The sequence below is a fragment of the Hoplias malabaricus genome, chromosome 7 (genome assembly GCF_029633855.1).
Source record: "Hoplias malabaricus isolate fHopMal1 chromosome 7, fHopMal1.hap1, whole genome shotgun sequence".
Lineage (NCBI taxonomy): Eukaryota > Metazoa > Chordata > Actinopteri > Characiformes > Erythrinidae > Hoplias > Hoplias malabaricus.
The window spans coordinates 23,963,248-23,982,223 of NC_089806.1; the positions used below are offsets into that span (position 1 = coordinate 23,963,248).

At 36.8% G+C, this 18,976-nt stretch overlaps 2 protein-coding genes across 2 annotated transcripts; both read right to left on the reverse strand.

Moving 5' to 3' along the window:
• Positions 1–1,353: 1,353 nt before the first annotated feature.
• On the reverse strand, positions 1,354–10,210 carry LOC136702223 (E3 ubiquitin/ISG15 ligase TRIM25-like). Its single transcript, XM_066677186.1, has 6 exons — positions 9,583–10,210; positions 8,741–8,836; positions 7,186–7,419; positions 6,788–6,947; positions 6,634–6,690; positions 1,354–4,531 (listed from the first exon to the last, which is right to left on the reverse strand). Exons 1-6 carry the CDS (start codon positions 10,174–10,176, stop codon positions 3,957–3,959), a joined length of 1,716 nt encoding a protein of 571 aa, XP_066533283.1. The 5' UTR covers positions 10,177–10,210; the 3' UTR covers positions 1,354–3,956.
• A 1,023-nt stretch (positions 10,211–11,233) lies between these two features.
• Positions 11,234–16,185, reverse strand: LOC136701846 (E3 ubiquitin/ISG15 ligase TRIM25-like). Its single transcript, XM_066676598.1, has 6 exons — positions 15,547–16,185; positions 15,247–15,342; positions 14,023–14,256; positions 13,552–13,711; positions 12,179–12,238; positions 11,234–12,101 (listed from the first exon to the last, which is right to left on the reverse strand). The coding sequence occupies exons 1-6, from the start codon at positions 16,138–16,140 to the stop codon at positions 11,572–11,574; spliced, it is 1,674 nt and encodes a 557-aa protein (XP_066532695.1). The 5' UTR covers positions 16,141–16,185; the 3' UTR covers positions 11,234–11,571.
• Between the last annotated feature and the right edge of the window lie 2,791 nt (positions 16,186–18,976).

An 18,976-nucleotide genomic window follows, 5' to 3' on the forward strand; every position in this document is an offset into this window, starting at 1 on the left:
ATTCCAGGTAGGCTCTGGACCCACCGCGACCCTGAATTGGATAAGTGGTTACAGATAATGAATGAATGTTACAAATGTTTAATTTTCAGTATTTTATTTTGGGACTAAAGTTATCCAAGAAATGTCTCATGGTTAGAACACAAGATATTGTCAATATAATAATAATAATAGTAATATTGATTTGCAGGGCACCATAGTCTTTGGCAAATTGACATTAATTCTGTATGATGAGACAGAGTGGAGACACCTCATTCCCACCTAATCCTGGTCACTTCCTGGACAACAAGGGCATATTTAGGAGGAGAGAGGCCTTAAGCCATTTTCTGTAGTGCACCTCTTTTCCATTTTATTTTAGTGATAGTTTCCGTTTTAATTTATTCTGTAATTCTTCCCATATATTTACTGTCTTGAACATGCTGAAGTTGTCAGTAGAAGGTAGTTACGCAGTAAGGAAACTACAGTCTTAACTGCAAGTGTTTTAAAAAATTTTTAAAAATGAATTTGTATTCATTTTGTATAGGCAATTTTAATTGCAGTGGGGTCCATGAGAACCTTGTTATGATACTGCATTTAAATTGCCCACATCTTGAGTTAAGTTCTGTATAATTCAGTATAATTTAATTTAACATTTTTTCTGCTGTTGTTGTTTTTTTTGTTTTTTTTTTTTTTCCAGGAAAGAGGGTGTGTCTCTTTCCTGTTGTTCATTTCTCTATTTCAGAGTTTCACTTTCAAACCACCGGATGATGTAAAAGCCTAGTCTTAAGTACAAACTAGGAGGCCACACACAGCCCTAAAATCATACCAGCTTTGTGCTGTCCCATGCTGAGGCACACACACACAAATGTGTGAGAAAATGAATGCTTGAATTTTTAAATTACTCTGTTGATTCTATCTAATTCTGTTTCTTACAGTTGTTGTTTATTGAAGGTTGTGGTGCTAATGCTTCAGACTCATAATATTTAAGGATAAAATGTCCTAATATGTTCTCAGGCAAGATTTTAAAACCTCAAACAATAATGCCATCTCAAATATAACGCTGTGCAACAAAAATCATGTATAAGTGTACTTCTCACTGATCAGAGTTTTTAACTCACTGTTGGCTTCATAATTACTCTGCCAGGAGTCTTTACATCAAGAATCAAGATTCATTTTCTGTAAACGTCCAAAGTCGAGTTTGAGACACAAGCTGTGTTTGCAGTTCTGACACAATTCTTTCTTGGGTGGGTTTTTTCAGGAAGGTTGTATTAAAGGCATTTTTAAAAAGATGGCTTGGTATGTCTTGGTTGAAAAATGTGATGACCTTAAAAAGTAGGTAATAAGACAGTAATAAGTCATTATGGTATTTTAATCAGCTTTTATTAATTTGTTTAAGGTTTATGATACAAATAAGGCTTATTTTACACTTCTAAGAATATTTTTTGTTGCTAAACATGATACCAAAGTAGGTTAAATTATATCCTACAAATATGTTTTGAGCCCTTCTGTAAAACCTATATATCAGACATATTTCCAGTCTTAACAGTCACTTTAACAACTTAACAAGTCGTTTTTCAGTGTGAGCATTTGTTTACATGAAAAAAAAAATAACACAAGAAAAATGCTTTATTGACTATTTTAAATAGCATCATTTCAGGTTAATAACTCCATGTCATTTCAGGCTTAAGTTTTTATTGCAAGGGTTCCATTGGTGATTAAACCTCTAGAATATAATAATCAGATTTATAGTTAACATCATTAGTATTTTAAATTGGCAGCACTGAGAAGACGAATTTTTAAATATATGCATTACTTTATGGGAAGCCTGCAATAGCCATGCCAGCTAGAGATAAAAGCATGAAAATGAGATTCAGCAGCAGATTGAGAAGTACGCACATTTTAGTAATATTGCCAAGATGGGTGCCAACATTGTCTGTTTATTAAAACCTATTTGTCAGTATTATTCTGTGAAAAATACCACAGGCAAAATTCTGAACTCTTAAAATTGTCTGATTCACTCTAGAGACACAATAAAACTACTGTCTACTGGGCACAGCATCGCCTCAATCAAGGTCATGTTTGATTAGACGTGTTTGTGAAGGAGTATCTGAAATGAAAAATGGATATTCCCCGAATAAATTCACCACTTCAGTTCTTTCATTAAAATGAAGATATTCTAAGGTCATCTGCAGTGATTAGGAACTTTTTAAAATGAGCACACAACACCACTACATTGGGCTCCTTTATCTCACCTGTATCCAAATTCCACGAGGTGTGAAAAAATACTAATTTGATGCAAAGGAGCAGAAAAAAATAATTTAAATAATGACTGAAATCTGAACCACTTCACCTGTATCAGAATCAGAAGAAAATTGCAGCACTGATTATAAACTAAATGGCAGAGCCACCCCAGTATCATGCAAGTTTTTACAGACATTGTGACATCCATTTCCTGGCAGTGACACAAAATCATTAGCCAAGAAACCCCCAAAAAACACAAGTCTCAAATCAAAACTACAGAAGTGAAACCCGAGAACAAAAAGCAGAACATGGGTCTGACAGAAGTTTTCCTTTTGCTTTTAAAATAGGGCAATCTAATTTCTAGTACCCTTCCCAAACAATAATATCAAACACGACTCTGTCTCTGTAAAGAGTCACCAGAAGCACCAACCTGCACCACAAGCATATTTGGCAGATCAAACATAGGAATTTCCTTCATTCCACTACTGCTGCCTCAGAGGTCGTTCAAGCATTACAATAACTGTACTATAAAATATGTTGCAATTTAATCAGGAAAATGTATTTAAATTAAATGTATGATCATTTGATTTAACTTGTGACGTAGTATATCAGTGAGTGCTCTGAACTGTCATCTCACAAGAACATTCAAATTCAAGTCTGTTTTGGGCATTTATGCTTTCCACAAAAAAGCAAATTGCCAATTGCTTGCTCTGCTTTACACACACTGAAGCATAACTGTGAGCTCAGTCTGTCCACTTAGGAGTGTCTGCTACTCATTCAAAAAGATATATGTCTATTTCAGCTTTATCAAACTCAGGGCAAACCCATACAAGCCTTACGTTCTTAAATGCTTACCATCCTTAAAGGTCTGCAGGCCCTTGGACTCCAATCTCTCTAACAGAAGGAGCTCCTGGTGTTGTTCAATAGTTAATTTTCTCAGTACAAGGTGGTGTTTCCTCTAGATGCAAAAATGTTCAAATCCACAAATGCCAACTTCAAGATTGTTTTGTATCTGCAGCAGTTAATAAATTTATTCAATCACCTATAAACTCTGACAAATGTTCATTAGAAAATGAGTCTAACATAGCTGGTGAAGGACCTTGAAAAAAACTCTCAAGCCCTGAAACCATGGTCAAAATAAGATAAAATGGACCAAAACAAATTAAATACAAATGCACTTATGAAATCAAACCTAAACAAATCTAAAAAACATAACACACCAAAAATTAAAACAAAGTGGAAAAACCCACTCCACACTTGACACTAATAAGAAACAGCTATTTAAGTAGAACCTGATTTTGAACAGGTACTGGAAGCAGGTATTTACACACTACACCCCATAAGCACAGTGAAAAAATGGGGTTGACGTGACCAGAGGGACACAATGCTAAACCTGATAGTGTGGGGGATGCACATTGTTTTCAGCCATGCTATATAGCCTTTTAAATGGGAGCAAAAACACCTGTGCATGCATATTCCCCATTAACAAAAAGACTCAGGCTCCACCTACTAATTCCTCCTGCAACAACATAAAACACAGATGGCCACGGGTTGATGGCTTATTCAACCTAATATTTGTTAATACTGGATAAATGCAACACGTAGGACTAGTTTTAGAGGCTTCAGTTTACAGGCTTTCAAACAAACATTCAAATGCTAAATTTAAATATCTTTCTTAATATTTATTTTATTGTTTAATAATTAATCTCACATTCAAGATGTTATTCCAGTATTCAGAATTATTTCATTCCTTTTTTCTTTAAAGGCTCACTAGTGGCACCACTTGCAGCATAAAGGCAAATGTTTGCATGCGATCCAGTGCCTACCCCAAACCCAGGATACAGGGGCGGTGTAAATTTGGCTGTGGTTTTATGAATGAGATTCATTCTATTAGAAACTCCATAAAAGAAAAGAGTTCCTGCCTTTTCATCAAGATAAACACCAATTCTTTTGTATGGAGTGCCAGGAATATCAATCTGTTTATCATTGTGCCAAAAACTGTATTTCATAGGATAGCAAACCAATCTGCAGGACTCGATATTATGTCCAAACCTGCTCTCCATTTGAGACCCTTTTCTCTTGATTCCTTTAGATGTCACTGCAATGGAAACACCATTGTCTCCTCCCACTTCAACCTCCCAGTAACTGCGCAGAGACACGTTTTGATAGCAGAGCACTTGCTGCCAGGAGGTAAATCTCTGAGGATGATCTGTGTATGAATGGTGACCACCATCATTATTCACCTTTGTTTTGCACTCCGACAACTGGAGATAATAATTTACTGTGTTGGGATCCAGAGTTAGTTCACGGGCATCTGAAATCAAAAAAGAATAAAATAAACAACAAACAAAACAAGAGCAAAGAGAAACTAGGCAAGCCTAGTTTTGCAGGACCGCCATTAGTCATATAGCCATTCAAAAAGAGAAAAGCCCAAAGAAAGCTTCATATCTATGTCTTGGTTAATATGTGGTTTTTATTACGTGATCGTGTTGTACAGATGTAATAAATGCAGAAATGCAAAAAGGAGCACAACGTTTTGTTGATGGTATATAACACCGGCATAAGTGTTTTTCTTGTTCATTTTATTTATAAAAATAAGTAAAAGAAATACTAGATGATCTACTACCAAAGAACAAGGAAGACCAAGAACAGTGTGTTGATTTTAAGAATTACAATTACTTATTTAATTAATGTAACAGGTTAAAGCATGTGAAGTTTAAGGAGGCTGTGCGCAGCTATATGGATTTTATAAACACACTAACACTACAAAATGTCTCAACAGCACATCCCTTTATGATATTTCAGGCAAAGACACAGACTCATGTGAAATAAAATCAAATTCAGCAGTCCTCTCTCTGTGAGATATAATGCATGTAAAAAGTTGCTGAGTCATCCTGCTGAGCTTATGAACTAACCAAAGCTGAGCCAAGGCTCTGGCCAACACACATGGTGTCGCGTCAAACACAGCCCCAGAAACACACACAAACAGAGTGTGTTCCTGTCTTATTTCTTATTATTCATCCACGGTTCACTCTGAAGAACATACTGTTCTTTGGTTCCAGCTGGGAACAAATTTTTCTGGTTCATGAACCAGTGTGAACTGGCTGAACTAACAACTGATGTGTAGAAGCACCACCTTAAGTTATCTCTGTGAAATATGGCTAAACTAACAGTTCCTAACAGCACACGCGTGTTTCAACATTAGGAGTTAGTCAGTACGCGAAAATGCCTCTTCTAGGCCGGTAGTTGGTCTGGCAAAAATGAAAGCATCTGAAAGCATACTTATCAAATGCTCAGCTTATATATATTATACTCTTTCTCCTCTCTTGCATCCTATAAAAGGGGGTTCTTTAAGCTTCCGGCAAATGCAAATACGGAGTGCTACTTAATGTGGAAAAAGTCACACAAACTTGAAAGTTGCTTTACAGAAAGTGGTTTAACAAGATTGTAATCTTCAAGCATTTTTTACTAAAAGCAGCAGATAAAAATAGATATATGAAAACTCAAACAGGCGTTTGAATTCTTAAAATGTTCTTTTCCTGGTTAAATGGTAAATTTTGAACATGGTTATTTTACTATATTGCACTAAAATAGTTTACATTAATTTTATTGTAAAGTTACCAATGACAAAAAATAATGGAAAAATTTAGAGGAACTTTTACGTTGTAGCAAATAAATGAAATATATGAGACAAAAAGTTTTTGTTGAAGAGCTGAACTTTTTGGGTTTCAGAACCATACCTATTTATGTATTAAACTGAATGACTTTAATTAATGGCATTTTTTTTAAGTAGTGGAATTTGGATCAATCTAATATGCAGCACCTGAATGTTAATTGATGAAAATTATGGAATCACCTTGGAATTTGCATGTAAAAGCAGTGCTTAGATGCTGTAATAAACTGTCAGACTTGGCTAACTGAAAACATGGCGACAGCTAGAGGGTTGCCAATTGAAACAAGGAAAAAAAATTAATACTTCTTCAAGATGGAAATCCAACTTATAAATGGGCTGTTGGTTGTTCATCTATGTCTAAAATTTGGTGCAATTATAACAAAATGGGAAGGTTACAGAAAGGAAAAGAAAACACCATAACATCAGAATTAGAATATGGCTTGAAAACAGGAAACTGACAGAAACAACAGTCACTGATCGTGATTAGAACTGTAAAAAAATCAGCTTAATGTAATGGGATTCTCAGATATAACATGCCAAATGAAGTCTAGTGCTAACATTTGTCATTCCATTGACAGAATATATTTTTGGTGATGGTGGAGTCATTTTTCAGAATGAGAGTGTATAATGTCACAGATCAAAGTGTGTAAAAGCTTTTCTTCTTGAAAAACATAACTACTCAGTGACATGGCCAGCAAACAGTTAATATCTCAATCTAATTATATACAGCAGACAGAACTTACACTTGAGGAATTCTTCTCTGGTTTCTGGCTGAGGGGCTGAATTTATCAGATCATTTACTATGGAAACAAATATATATCAACATATATCATGCCTGTTAAATGATTTTCTTGTATTATTTAAAATTTTGTATAAAATACTATTTTGCATTCTCACAATCTTTTGACATTTTCATCCATTCTTGTGTGCAGACGTTTTCCAGTTGGATCTTCAGCTGCAATACAGATGTCTTGAAATTCTCAAATGCTGGATGTGGATTGAACGCTATTTTTAAAGGGTCGTTGTTTTCCAAGTCAGCACAGAGGGCCTGAGATGTCTAGCATTTCAGAAGACAGACAGGAAATTTAAGCACTGCTCAAGCATAGATTTGAATACATAGTGCAACACAGAGCTGATCCAATTACATTGGTACTCTAATGGTTTCTGACCATGTTTAATTTAATCTTTTAATGTTTTCATCTTTTTAGCAATGTGTAATATGTGCATTACCATTGCAGTTTAAACATGGTCTATTGAACCTTTAAAAGATGTTACATAAAGTACATTATATTTACCTGAACTAGACTGACATAATCTCTTGTATGTGAAAGCTGTTCAAGATCAGCCTTTTTTTTCTTTAATTCTCCAATCTCTTTTTCCAGTTTCTTCCCTAGTTCCTCGCCTCGCTCCATCTCAGATTTTTCATGAGTTCTGACCAGCTCTGTCGCATCAGAACGTGTTTTCTCAATAGACCGTATAAGCTCTTTGAAGGCCTTCTCATTGTCCTCCACTGCCGTCTGTGCACAGTGCTTCAAGAGAGAGAGAAAGAGAGAGAGAGAGAGAGCAAGAGAAAGAAAATATGGAAAAGGGGGGGGTGGATACTTAGATTTGTATTTTTATTTTATTTATTTATTTGTTTTTAAATACTTTTACAGGCTTACAATCACATTTTTCTAATGATTTAAATTTACCAAAACAGTTGTGTATATAGGTATAGGTATATGATTTAGTGCAAAATGTTTAGTTTAACGTAATGGAATACAGGGGTGTTTTTTTCTGTAGAAGGTTTGGACATCTAAAACCAATAAATCATACCTTAACTCTGGGAACTAATAGAGTGTACTGTAAAACAGGGCGGCACGGTGGTGCAGCAGGTAGTGTCGTAGCCACACAGGTCCAGGGACCTGGAGGTTGTGGGTTTAAGTCCCGCTCCTGGTGACTGTTTGTGTGGAGTTTGGTGTGTTCTCCCCGTGTCCGTGTGGGTTTGCTCCGGGTGCTCCGGTTTGCTCCCACAGTCCAAAGCACACGTTGGCAGGTGGATCAGCTTCTCAAAAGTGTCCATAGGTGTAAGTGTGTGAGTAAATGTGTGTGTTGCACTGCAAAGGACTGGCGCCCCCTCCACTATGCCCCTGAACTTGATAAGCAGTTACAGAAAATGAATAAATGAATGAATGAATGAAGATTAATATGAGAAAAATAAGTTAAAATTAATAAAACAAAAAAAATATAAACTTAAATCCTAAGATTGTAATCTTCTCTACACAATTGAAAAGGGTTTTGTGTTCTTGTTTTCCCTGCTTTATAATTCATTTAAGATACTTTACACTTTTATATGTTAATTCCTGTGATGTTCTACCTACTGTTTAAGTTCAATGTGAGTCTACTGCAACGAAATTTCAATCTGCATACACTTGTGTACAAAGGGTGACAATAAAGTTTGTCTAAGTATAAATCAAGAACAAGTAAAAGTGAAAGCAAAAGAACCAAGAAAACCCACCCTGCCTTTTTACTATTTATTCTCAAAGAGCTTTTGAACATTCATTTTTGGTTTATAAATAAACCATTTTCCATGCCATATAACTGTTCACTGAACCACATCAGTTCTGAGATAGAACAAGTGAAAGTAAAAGTGGGAGCACCCAGCAAACACAGTGTGCCTTACATTTTCATCTCAAACAGCTTTTGGACTTTCACTTTTGGTTCTTAAAAGAGCCCCTCTGCCCTTTTTCCTTGAAATCTAACTGATGCATATAAATGCTGATGTGTTATTTGATCTGGCAGAGATATTTTTTTCACATTCGAAAGAGAAAGTAACAGTGGAGCTATAATGCATTCTAAGGCCATTCTCACCCTGAAAGTCTCCATCAGTTCATTCAGCAGTTGCAGGGCTTTTTCTCTCCTTTCAACTCTATCCTGGTATTTCATTTGTAGATTCTCACACTGCTTCTGTTGACAGAATAAATGGTCAGAATGATTACTGGGATGATATATAAATTTAGACAAATCATCATCATCTTCAGAACTACTGTTATAAACACTATTATTCAAATTCATCTAATAAAGTCACAGTAGACAGCATATAGTCAGTTACAGTTGATCATATTTGGTAATTTGGTATCATCTGTGATTTTTTCCTGTTGCAGTCTGTGTGTTTGCATTTGAATCCCCCACATATAGGTTCTGATGCTTGCGAGGCTGCCATTTTATATAAGAAAAATATTAATTTGGTTGCTCAATTGAAACAAGGCCAGGCAAGCATTTTTTTGCAGGATCATCATCGGCTTCAAAGCATTTGTCATACAAGTGTCACTGACATTTCAGTATTGGAGACGAAGTCATTCATGTGGGTCAAAATATATAATCTGGCAGAAACTGGCAGTTAATATGACATCCATTATGTTTCATAAAACATTTCAATTGACCCTACTATAATGGGCTTTTCCTCAGAGCCTGACAGTGTATATGATAATTTGAAAGTAACAGGGAGAACGCCTATAATAATTTGTATAGGTAATTAATAATATATTGTGTTTAATTTCATAATGTTCAGTTGTGAAAAACAGTTGTTCATGCTGCATTCAAATTATTAAACACAAAATGGATAGATAATCTGAAAAAAAGACATGCAACCATTCCATGAGGTCATTTAGGCATGGCAAAACCTGCAGCAATACACAATACCAGTCACCAACCTTTTTCTCCATCCATTCCTCCTGGACAGAGACAGTGTTGTGGCCTTTGTGTTTGTCCAACAAACACAGAGAGCAGATGACTTTCTTGTCAGTGCGGCAGAAAACCTCGAGGAGTTTGTCGTGTTGTGGGCAGATTTTCTCCTGGAGGTTTCTGAAAGCCGAGACCAGCTTGTGCTTCTTGAAAATCTCGGATTCGTTGTGAGGCTTTAGGTGAACATCGCAGAATGAGGCCAGACAAGTTAGACAAGACTTTACGGCTTTCTTCTTCTTTCCAACACAGGAGTCACACTCCACGTCCTGGTCCTCAGAGGAGCACAATTCCAAGCAGGTTGGTAGAGGACTTGGTTGAAGGGTGGACTCTTGGAGATTCTTAATCACTTCGGCAAGGATGTTGTTTCGACGGAGCATGGGTCTGGGGCGGAAGTTCTCTCTGCACTGGGGACAATTAAACACATTTTCTTTGTCCCAGAATCCATTAATACATATCATGCAGAAAGTGTGTCCACACGGAGTGGTCACTGGTTCCTTCATAAGCTGCAAACAAATGGAACAGTTGAAATGATCCTGATCTATAGAAATACTAGCCTCTGCCATTCTGCTCAGCACACAGACCAACCCGGAGAGAAAGCAACTCTGCCCTAGGATAACAGTTTCGCTTTCTCTGAAGCTAGTGGAACAACCGGTGTTCGGGTGGGGCCAATGCTGAAGGGGCGGGACTAGCATTAGCATATACTGTAACACCTCGTTTTACCATGTGTTTTAATGGGCTGGACCACTGGTATCTCTGCAGACCAGAGACTGCTCCAAACTCCAAGTGAGAGGTAAAACCTATCCCTAACCCCAACCAATTGACTTTGTGCAGAAACGCCCTCTAGCGGGTCCATTTTGTTAATCAAACTGATTGTTTACACCGGAAGCAGGACGCCCCAGACAGCGAGCATATATCGGTCCACTGGCATAAAAAGGCTGGCACACCACTGACTGTAGACCACTCTACACTCTGTAAAATCACTCCCTGGGCCTGGGATAGGGAGGGAGCGCCAGGGAGCGCCAGAGAGCAGGAGGAACGCTCCAGAGACGCACAGTAAATGAGCGCCTTTAGTTAAAACAGCGCTATGGAACGCCTTCCGGGCCAAACTACTTTAGAATCCACTTAAATTTACTTGTTTTATTTGATTTATTTGTTTTGTTTTCAGTGTAATTAATCATCATGAATTTAGAAAATGATAGAAAGTCCAGAATATATATTTGGGTATATTTGTTCATCTCATAAAATGTTCACAGCTTAGCCACTGGTGGGCCTGGGCCTACCCAAATTGGACCAAGGCCCACCCAGTCACCCAGAGCTAATTTCTAATTTTTTCAGAGCTAATCGAGATTTAGAAAACGCACTTCTCATGGGTCATCACTTTTATTTTATTAAACAGGTCAGTGCTGACAAAATATCTAACTTATTTTAGCACTGTGTCTTGGAGAAATTTAATTTAATTTCTCCCTCAACACATCTGTGATGACAATGAAGCTGAACTGGTTTTAGAATCAAAAGAATTCTTTATACACAAAACTCACATTAGATAATCTCATATAAAATTAAAAATAACATTAACAATTTATTTTCATAGCGTAATACAAATGAGTCATAAATAAGCAGAATAGTCTGTATAAAAAAAAACAGAACATTACAGTAAAACAATGGCAGCAAACATATTTTGACATAACTAATTACAATGAATTTTTATTGGACATATACGATAAATATGTTAATGAAATGGGGATGAGTCTTTTGGACCTCTTAAACTGATAAGCTGCTTTCATTTTAGATTTCATTGTAATTAAATAAAAAAAAATAAATAGTACAGTAGTTGTACAGTAATAGACAATTTGCTAAAAACCATGGACAGATTCTGCTTTGCCACCGTTCAGAAATTACCGCCCCCTCCCCGCGATGGGAGTGTAAGGCACATGAGCAAGAGACGAGGTGTGCTGCGTCTAATCTATGGAGTAGCACAATTTGACACTTGCATTTACGTTGACCCAAAACCCAGGATACAGTGGTTGAGTGAATGTGGTGTTGACTCTGTGAAGAAGAGTCATTGTGTCAGAGACACTGTAGAAGGCCAGAGTTCCTGCACTGTGGTCTACATACACTCCTATTCTGTAGGGCCCTGAGTTTGTGATCCTAGTTTGAATGTTGTTGTGCCAGAAAGACAGAAAGGAACTGCACTCCAGGCTCCACGACTGATTGTTGTGTCCAAACCAGCATTCATGACCTTGTCCTTTCCTGCTGATCCCTTTATATGAGACTGATATGTAAACCCATCCACCCCTGCTCCACTCTACCTCCCAGTAACAGCGTCCAGAAACACTTTCCTTGCACATCACTTGTCCATAGGCATTAAATCTCTCCGGATGATTAGGGTACAGTGTTAGACCCCCACTGCGTGTAACCTTCCTGTTGTTCTCAGAGAGCCACAGTGCTTGATTTGCTGTGTTGGGGTCAAGTGTCAGATGACAAAAATCTAAGGAAAAAACATTTAATTGTTTGTGGAGAACAAAGTTTTTTTTGTTGTTTTGTTTGTTTGTTTTTTTCACTTACATTGTAAAAATTCTTCTCTGGTCTTTGGCTCCAAGGGTAACACCATATGGAGTTTGGAAACTATTAAGATACAAATTAAAAATGATAAATATATCACATACATGTTTATTCTATGTGTAATATATCCAGACCTTTCATTTGGGGCAAATTATATTTGTATTTTAGTGATTCAGAACCAATCATCAAGCATTTGTATTTGATCTTTGAATAATCTGAATAATTTTGTGGCTGAATGCATCTAATGCTCACAGCTTGTACTTCCCAGAATACAGAAAGTAATCTTGGCTGAGACAGTGTCATACAATTGGACAAACAGTTTTTTGCTGCACATAAGGATATTTGCTGCATGTTTATTACAACTATTGAATGTTATTAGACGTGTCGTTAGACGTGTTTTAAGGGGACTGCCACCTACATTATTTCATTTTCAACAGCGGTTCTCTCTCCAGATCGATCTGTATCGCTTTCTTGACAGAATACGCACTTGTAGTGTTGCCAACCGTCACGTAAAATACGGAATCGTCCCGTATTTGGACACTAAATATGCGTTCCGTTTTGAAACAATACGGGATGCGTTTTGTTCCGTATTTTTAAGGTCACATTTTACGGCGATGTCTTGAAACAGATTCTCCACGGCTCCACAAAGAACACACTTTTCATTGGTCGTCATCTTAATTTGGCCAATCAGATACCAGAGATATCTGTCCATCATTCGGTGCTGCAGCCAATGGAGTCACAGTCCCTCCTAGAGGGGGTTGTTTTGCGGCGGCACTGAGAGCAGCCCCCTCCCACACACAGCTCCTCAGAGCAGCAAGTCATGAAAAACTGGAAACTACAGCTCAGCTTTTAGATTGAACTTGCACCGTGTCCTGGAGAAACTACATTTTAAAATATCCAATTGTAGTTTTTTCACATACTAATATTGAAACTAAAATGTATGTAATAAAAAATAATCATTTTTATACCTATGTACCTAGGAAGGTAGCACATATATCACAAAATTTTACGATTTTCACATTACCTTTAAACTAGATATTTTCACAATATTCCATGTATATTTTCTCACATTAAAACCATAAACAATATTTAATAATAATTAAAAGCAGTATTAAATTCCAGATTTTAGTGTTTGAATTTTTTATTCTATAAATTCATATATTTACAAAACAATTATCTCTAGCCCTAATTATAAAATTGATTATATGGACTTTGCTCAAATGTATTGTGCTGTTGAGACACTCTGCATTTGGAAACTTTACTTCCAGCATTATTCCAGCACAAAAAAGGAAACAAAAAACATTTTAATAAACCATTAATCTGAAAGTGACTTAATTGTTTATTAGAATATTCTGAGGTACGATGGTTCTTCTTACCATATGGATTGATTTTGTCGAACTCTTCCTTGCAGAATTTATTTACTCTCTCTTTGAGGTCTGAGAGAGATTTACTCACTCCATCAAAAGAAATGTGTTGATTGACAGTCACCCTATTTGTGTCCTTAGCTCTACAAGCATCATGGAGCAACTGGAAGCTCTGTGGGAAGGATTGGTAAAGCTGAAACAAGCCTATAAACAGCTTTGAAAACAATAAGCTTCTCAAAATGACAAACAGGTGTGTTGGATTAGTTTTAGAACATTGCGGGTGTGTTGTTAAATTAAATTGGAGGTATTAAGGCAGGGTGTGTCATAATCGGGTTGGTTTATAGGAGCAGCTCATGCAGTTTTGCTAAACTCATAGTTGGGTTATAGTTGCAGCTCATGCTTTGTGATTTAAAAATAAGAAACTTAACCCTCACAGAGAAATGAAAAATCATATAGCATTTGCAAATAGAAAATAAGGTGTACCTGGAGGAAAGTAATATGTTCATCTGTGAGTGAAAGCTGCTCCAGATCAGTGTTTTTCCTCCTGAGGTCAGTAATCTCCTGCTCTAGCTGCTCTAGAAGTCCTTCAGCTTGATCCAGTTCAGTTTTCTCCTGAGCCCTGATCAGCTCTGTCACCTCAGAGCACTTTTGCTCGATGGAGAAGAGAATCTCAGTAAAAAATCTTTCAATTTCTTCCACTGTTGCCTGCGCAGAATGCTGTTGGGATCAGCAGAGTCAGTGATTTAGATCTACAAAACTAATGTAGTTTGCATGTAATTATTACATTTCACCAATTACCAATATGAAAATCGTGGAATTGCAACAAATAACAGTGATGACCTGTAAATCAATTCAAACAGAACCCGCTTATGTGGAGTTTGACATATGCATGACACAGTAGTGCACACTCTAAAAATGTATGTTTCTACAAGGCTTATTTAGTAAAGGTGTTCTTCATATTAATGAAGAATGTGCTACAGAGGGTCTTTCAGAAAAGGCTTCTACCATCTTAACCACATTCTCCATCAATCTAAAGAACTTCTTCATGATACAAATAACACTTCACTCATGCACAAGTTCAGTGTTCTATATAGAGCCATTTTCTCTACTAAATATCACTTGCAGGACCATCATTGTTAAGTGTGTATTAAACTGAAAGTACATTGCATAGCTAAAAACAGTAATAGCTCCCTTAAACCTAAAACACATACATGTCTATGTAAAGGAAATTTCTTTAAACAAAACAATTTCTATATAATTAAATCATTATAAAAATAAATTATCATTCCCATCAGATTTGATGTACATGCTCAGAAAACCCTGGTTCCTATTACAATCACTGTAGAGAAACCATGCATTATTTCACATCAGACCACTATGAATTGCTTCTAATTTACATCAACAGTTAACATTAAAAGATTGAGAAATCTGTGGAATTTCCCTTTAACACCTCAAGTTTCAAGACAGGCAGCTTACACAATAATCACTGATGCACTACTAGGATTTAGAACTTTATAATTACGGTGCTGTTATGGCACAGTTCAAACTGTAGACAACAGTTAGTCTGGCTGATCAATGACATTTAGGATAAGGTTAAAACTGTGAACATATGCTGGACTATGGCCTTAATGTGGCCACTTATCCTTTCAAGCTGTAAAACTGATGTCTGAAGTAATGTTTCTTTTAAGCTTTTTAATCAGCACTTACTTTAAGGGTGTCCACAGCCTGTTTGAGATCCTGCACTTTTTTTTGTTTCTCCTGGATCCTCTGCTGAGATTTTCTTTGCAGTTCCTTCATATGGCTCTTAAAAACAAGAAAAACAAAACAGAGGTTGATGCAACTGCAGAAACCACTTGAAATTAATTTAGTATAACACATCAATTAAAAATGTACTATTCAAAGGGAAGATTAAGGGTGTTGTCTGTTATTTAAAGTTTGAACATGCTTATTGCTGAATCATATCTTAAGTAGTATTTATTTATGACTATGCTTTCAGAAATGTTTTACCTGTTTTTCACTTCTCTCTTCTGCGATGGATGCTGTATCATGGCCTCTGTGCCCAGCTAACAGACACAAAGAGCAAATGAATATACGGTCTGTATGACAGTAGACCTCTACCAGCTTGTCATGGTGAGAACAGATTTTTTCCCGGAGTTCTTTGCAGGGCTGGACTAGTTTGTGTTTCTTGAAGGCCAGTGATTCGTAGTGAGGTTTCAGATGCGTCTCACAGAAAGAAGCCAGACACACCAGACAGGACTTGGCGGCTATTTCTTTGCTTTCAGAGCAGATGTCACACTCTACATCTCCTGGTTCTGAGGTACTTTGAACAGGCAAAAGGCTTCTTATTTCTTTCCTCTTGAGCTTGTCCACCACTTCAGCCATAACATTATTCCTCCGCAGGACAGGTCTTGGCAAGTAAGTCTCTCTGCACTGGGGGCAGCTGTAGACTCCCCTCTGAGGAGCATGATCCCAAAAGTCATTAATGCATATCATACAAAAACTGTGTCCACAGGGTGTAGTCACCGGGTCCTTTAGAAAATCCAGGCAAATGGAACAGCTGAACTGAAGTTGGTCTACTGAAATGTTACTTTCTTCTGCCATTTTACTATCTCATCTCACTCAAACAGGGCATAAATACACCTATGTGTTCTCTCTAAGCTGAGTGCGCCTCTTCCTGGTTCTGTGCTTATTTCAGTGTAGATAGGTGGGGCAAAACCAACATACCAACATAATTACCATTTTCACGCAACACACACTGCTCCACCTCCTACTCCCATTACAGCAGTCCTCTTAGCAAGACTTAAGTGAATAATACTGTTGGCAAGTTTCCCATTGTATATGGTGGGAAAAACCTTCCAAAACAAACAAATAATACATAAATATTTAAAAACTGTGATTAGAACTGTAAATTTTATATATGAACTGTATATATACAATATGATTTGTGGGTGCAGCACGTAGTGTCGCAGTCACACAACTCCACGGACCTAGAGGTTGTGGGTTCAAGATTTGCTCCGGGTGACTGTCTGTGAGGAGTTTGGTGTGTTCTCCCAATGTCCGCGTATTGCTGTGACACATCGCCAGATGTGTAGGGACTTCACACCAGTCCCTAGGTGTGAATGTCTGAGTGTGATGCCCTATGATGGACAGGTGCCTTGTCTGGGGTGTGATCCTTCTTTGTGTCCAGTTTTTCCGGGTAGGCTCTAGACCCACTGCAATCCTGAACTCAATAAACAGTTACAGACAATGAATTAATTATTTGTACATTACCTCTCTTCAGGGGAATGTACAGTTTTGATAACCCAAATGTAATTCATTTTGCATATGAAGTTTGCTTTATTTTCACATGAGAGACTCACACAATATACAACAGTATACAACAATTGGGCACCCCTAGCCAGTACAGCTTTTAAGCATCATATAACTAGAGAGTCCTAGCCAACTTGGAGAGAAAAGCTATATAAGGTTATTAATTATTAAACGAGCAGGAGTGAAAAATTAGCTCTAAAATTATTTAATATTATTATTAACTTTTTTTTTTGCACCTAAGCAAAACATATGTTGTGTACTTTTCCGATTTTATGAGTTATAACTCCTAAAATGTTGTCCTATTAAGGTATAGAAAATAATTTAATGTCTCATCTGATGAAGAGAAGTGATTTTCACTTACATCACACACTAACTGTTTAATAGATTTTATTACTTCTATCAAAATATAGGCCTACCAGATACTTCAAACAAGCTATATTGTACTATAGTGTACTGGCATATTGCATCTCTGCGTGGTTTTCCAGCAGCACCACAGCACACAAAAAGGTCATATAGAGGATCATCAATAATGCACAGAAAATCATTGGTCACCCCCTCCACTCCCTGGAGGAACTTACATTAACCGCTGTCTCAGGAGGGCAAACAGAATCATGAGAGACAGCATACACCCAGGACACCGGATGTTTACAATATTTACAACATTACAATAAGGACAATCTGACTGAGAGACTGAGTTTTTACAGCAGGGCCATAGCTCTGTTAAATACAAACATGTTATACACTACTCATCATTTCAATGGGGCAAGTGCAATTTTTGATTTGTAAATAGTCTGAGGTGTATCTAGTCTGTATCTTAGCTTTTTTTCCCTTTTTGTTTCCTTATTATTATTTATTTTGATGTATTTATGTGTACCAAGAGGGGGGACTGAATTTTAATTTCATTGTGCAAGTGTCACAATGTGCAATGACAATAAAGCATTCATTCTTTCACACAAGTGAATAAAAGCATCATAAAAAGTAACATACAAGGTGCACTGATACTATCTATCAACTGCATCTGGAAGCACAAAGCACATACAAATGAATAACAGCAGTGACTCTCTCTCTCATAATCATTCAGTTGCCTGGCCTTCCCAGTGCTTATGCTCAAAATTAACATGTTTTCCTGTTTAAACCTAAATTTTGAAAACTACACAATGAACAATTTTCTATGGCATTTTTTATATATAAAAAAATTAAAAAAAACCCCACAACCATTGTTTTTCTTGTGAAATTCCCAATAAGTTTGATGTGTCACATGGCCCTCTTCCCATTGAAAAAACACAAGTTTGATCCAAAATGGCCAACATGGCCACCACTCATCTTGAAAGTTTTCCCCCTCTCATATACTAATGTGCCACACACAGGAAGTTAATATCACCAACCATTCCCATTTTATTAAGGTGTATCCATATAAATGGCCCACCCTGTACTATATATAAATATATATATATATATATAAATGCAATTAACGAAACGTGATTAGTAATCCTGCACAAAACTTTGACAGATAACTTTGAACCAAGTGATCTGACCTACACACACACCAGACAACACTTTTGATATAAGTTAAACGGTGAAAATTTTTAATAATGCCTACATGATGTTAGAGATTTATATCTCCTGCTGCACACTACATGTTTTAGGGTTTTAAAAAAAATAAATAAATAAATAAAAACAGCATCTGCTTCCGTTTCCAAGTCATTAATGTCATTAAGAAATGTTAGAAATGGTATTTGAATGAAAACTACTCAGGTCAAGGCATGATCTAAAAAGTATAAGGATACTCTTTAACGCTACACATATGGATCTAAAGAATGGTAGGAGGATTTAGTTGACACAGGAGCAAGTCCTTGCCGTCCTGGCCATTGCATATTTAAACTCATACTTATGTCTAATTAAATTTAATGGTGTTAAAACCCGAGTCTGGAGATTATTGCACATAGATGTCTTTTTGTTTTTGGACAGAACCTTTCTTCCATAGTCCTCATTTTATTCAGTATGGTCACTTTAAAACAAAAACACTTTACTATAACACGTACACACATGAACGTGTGGCTGTTTAGATTGTAGAACTCCAGTATGGATGTCTGAAAAGAAACTCATACAAACAACCCATTGTTAGAAG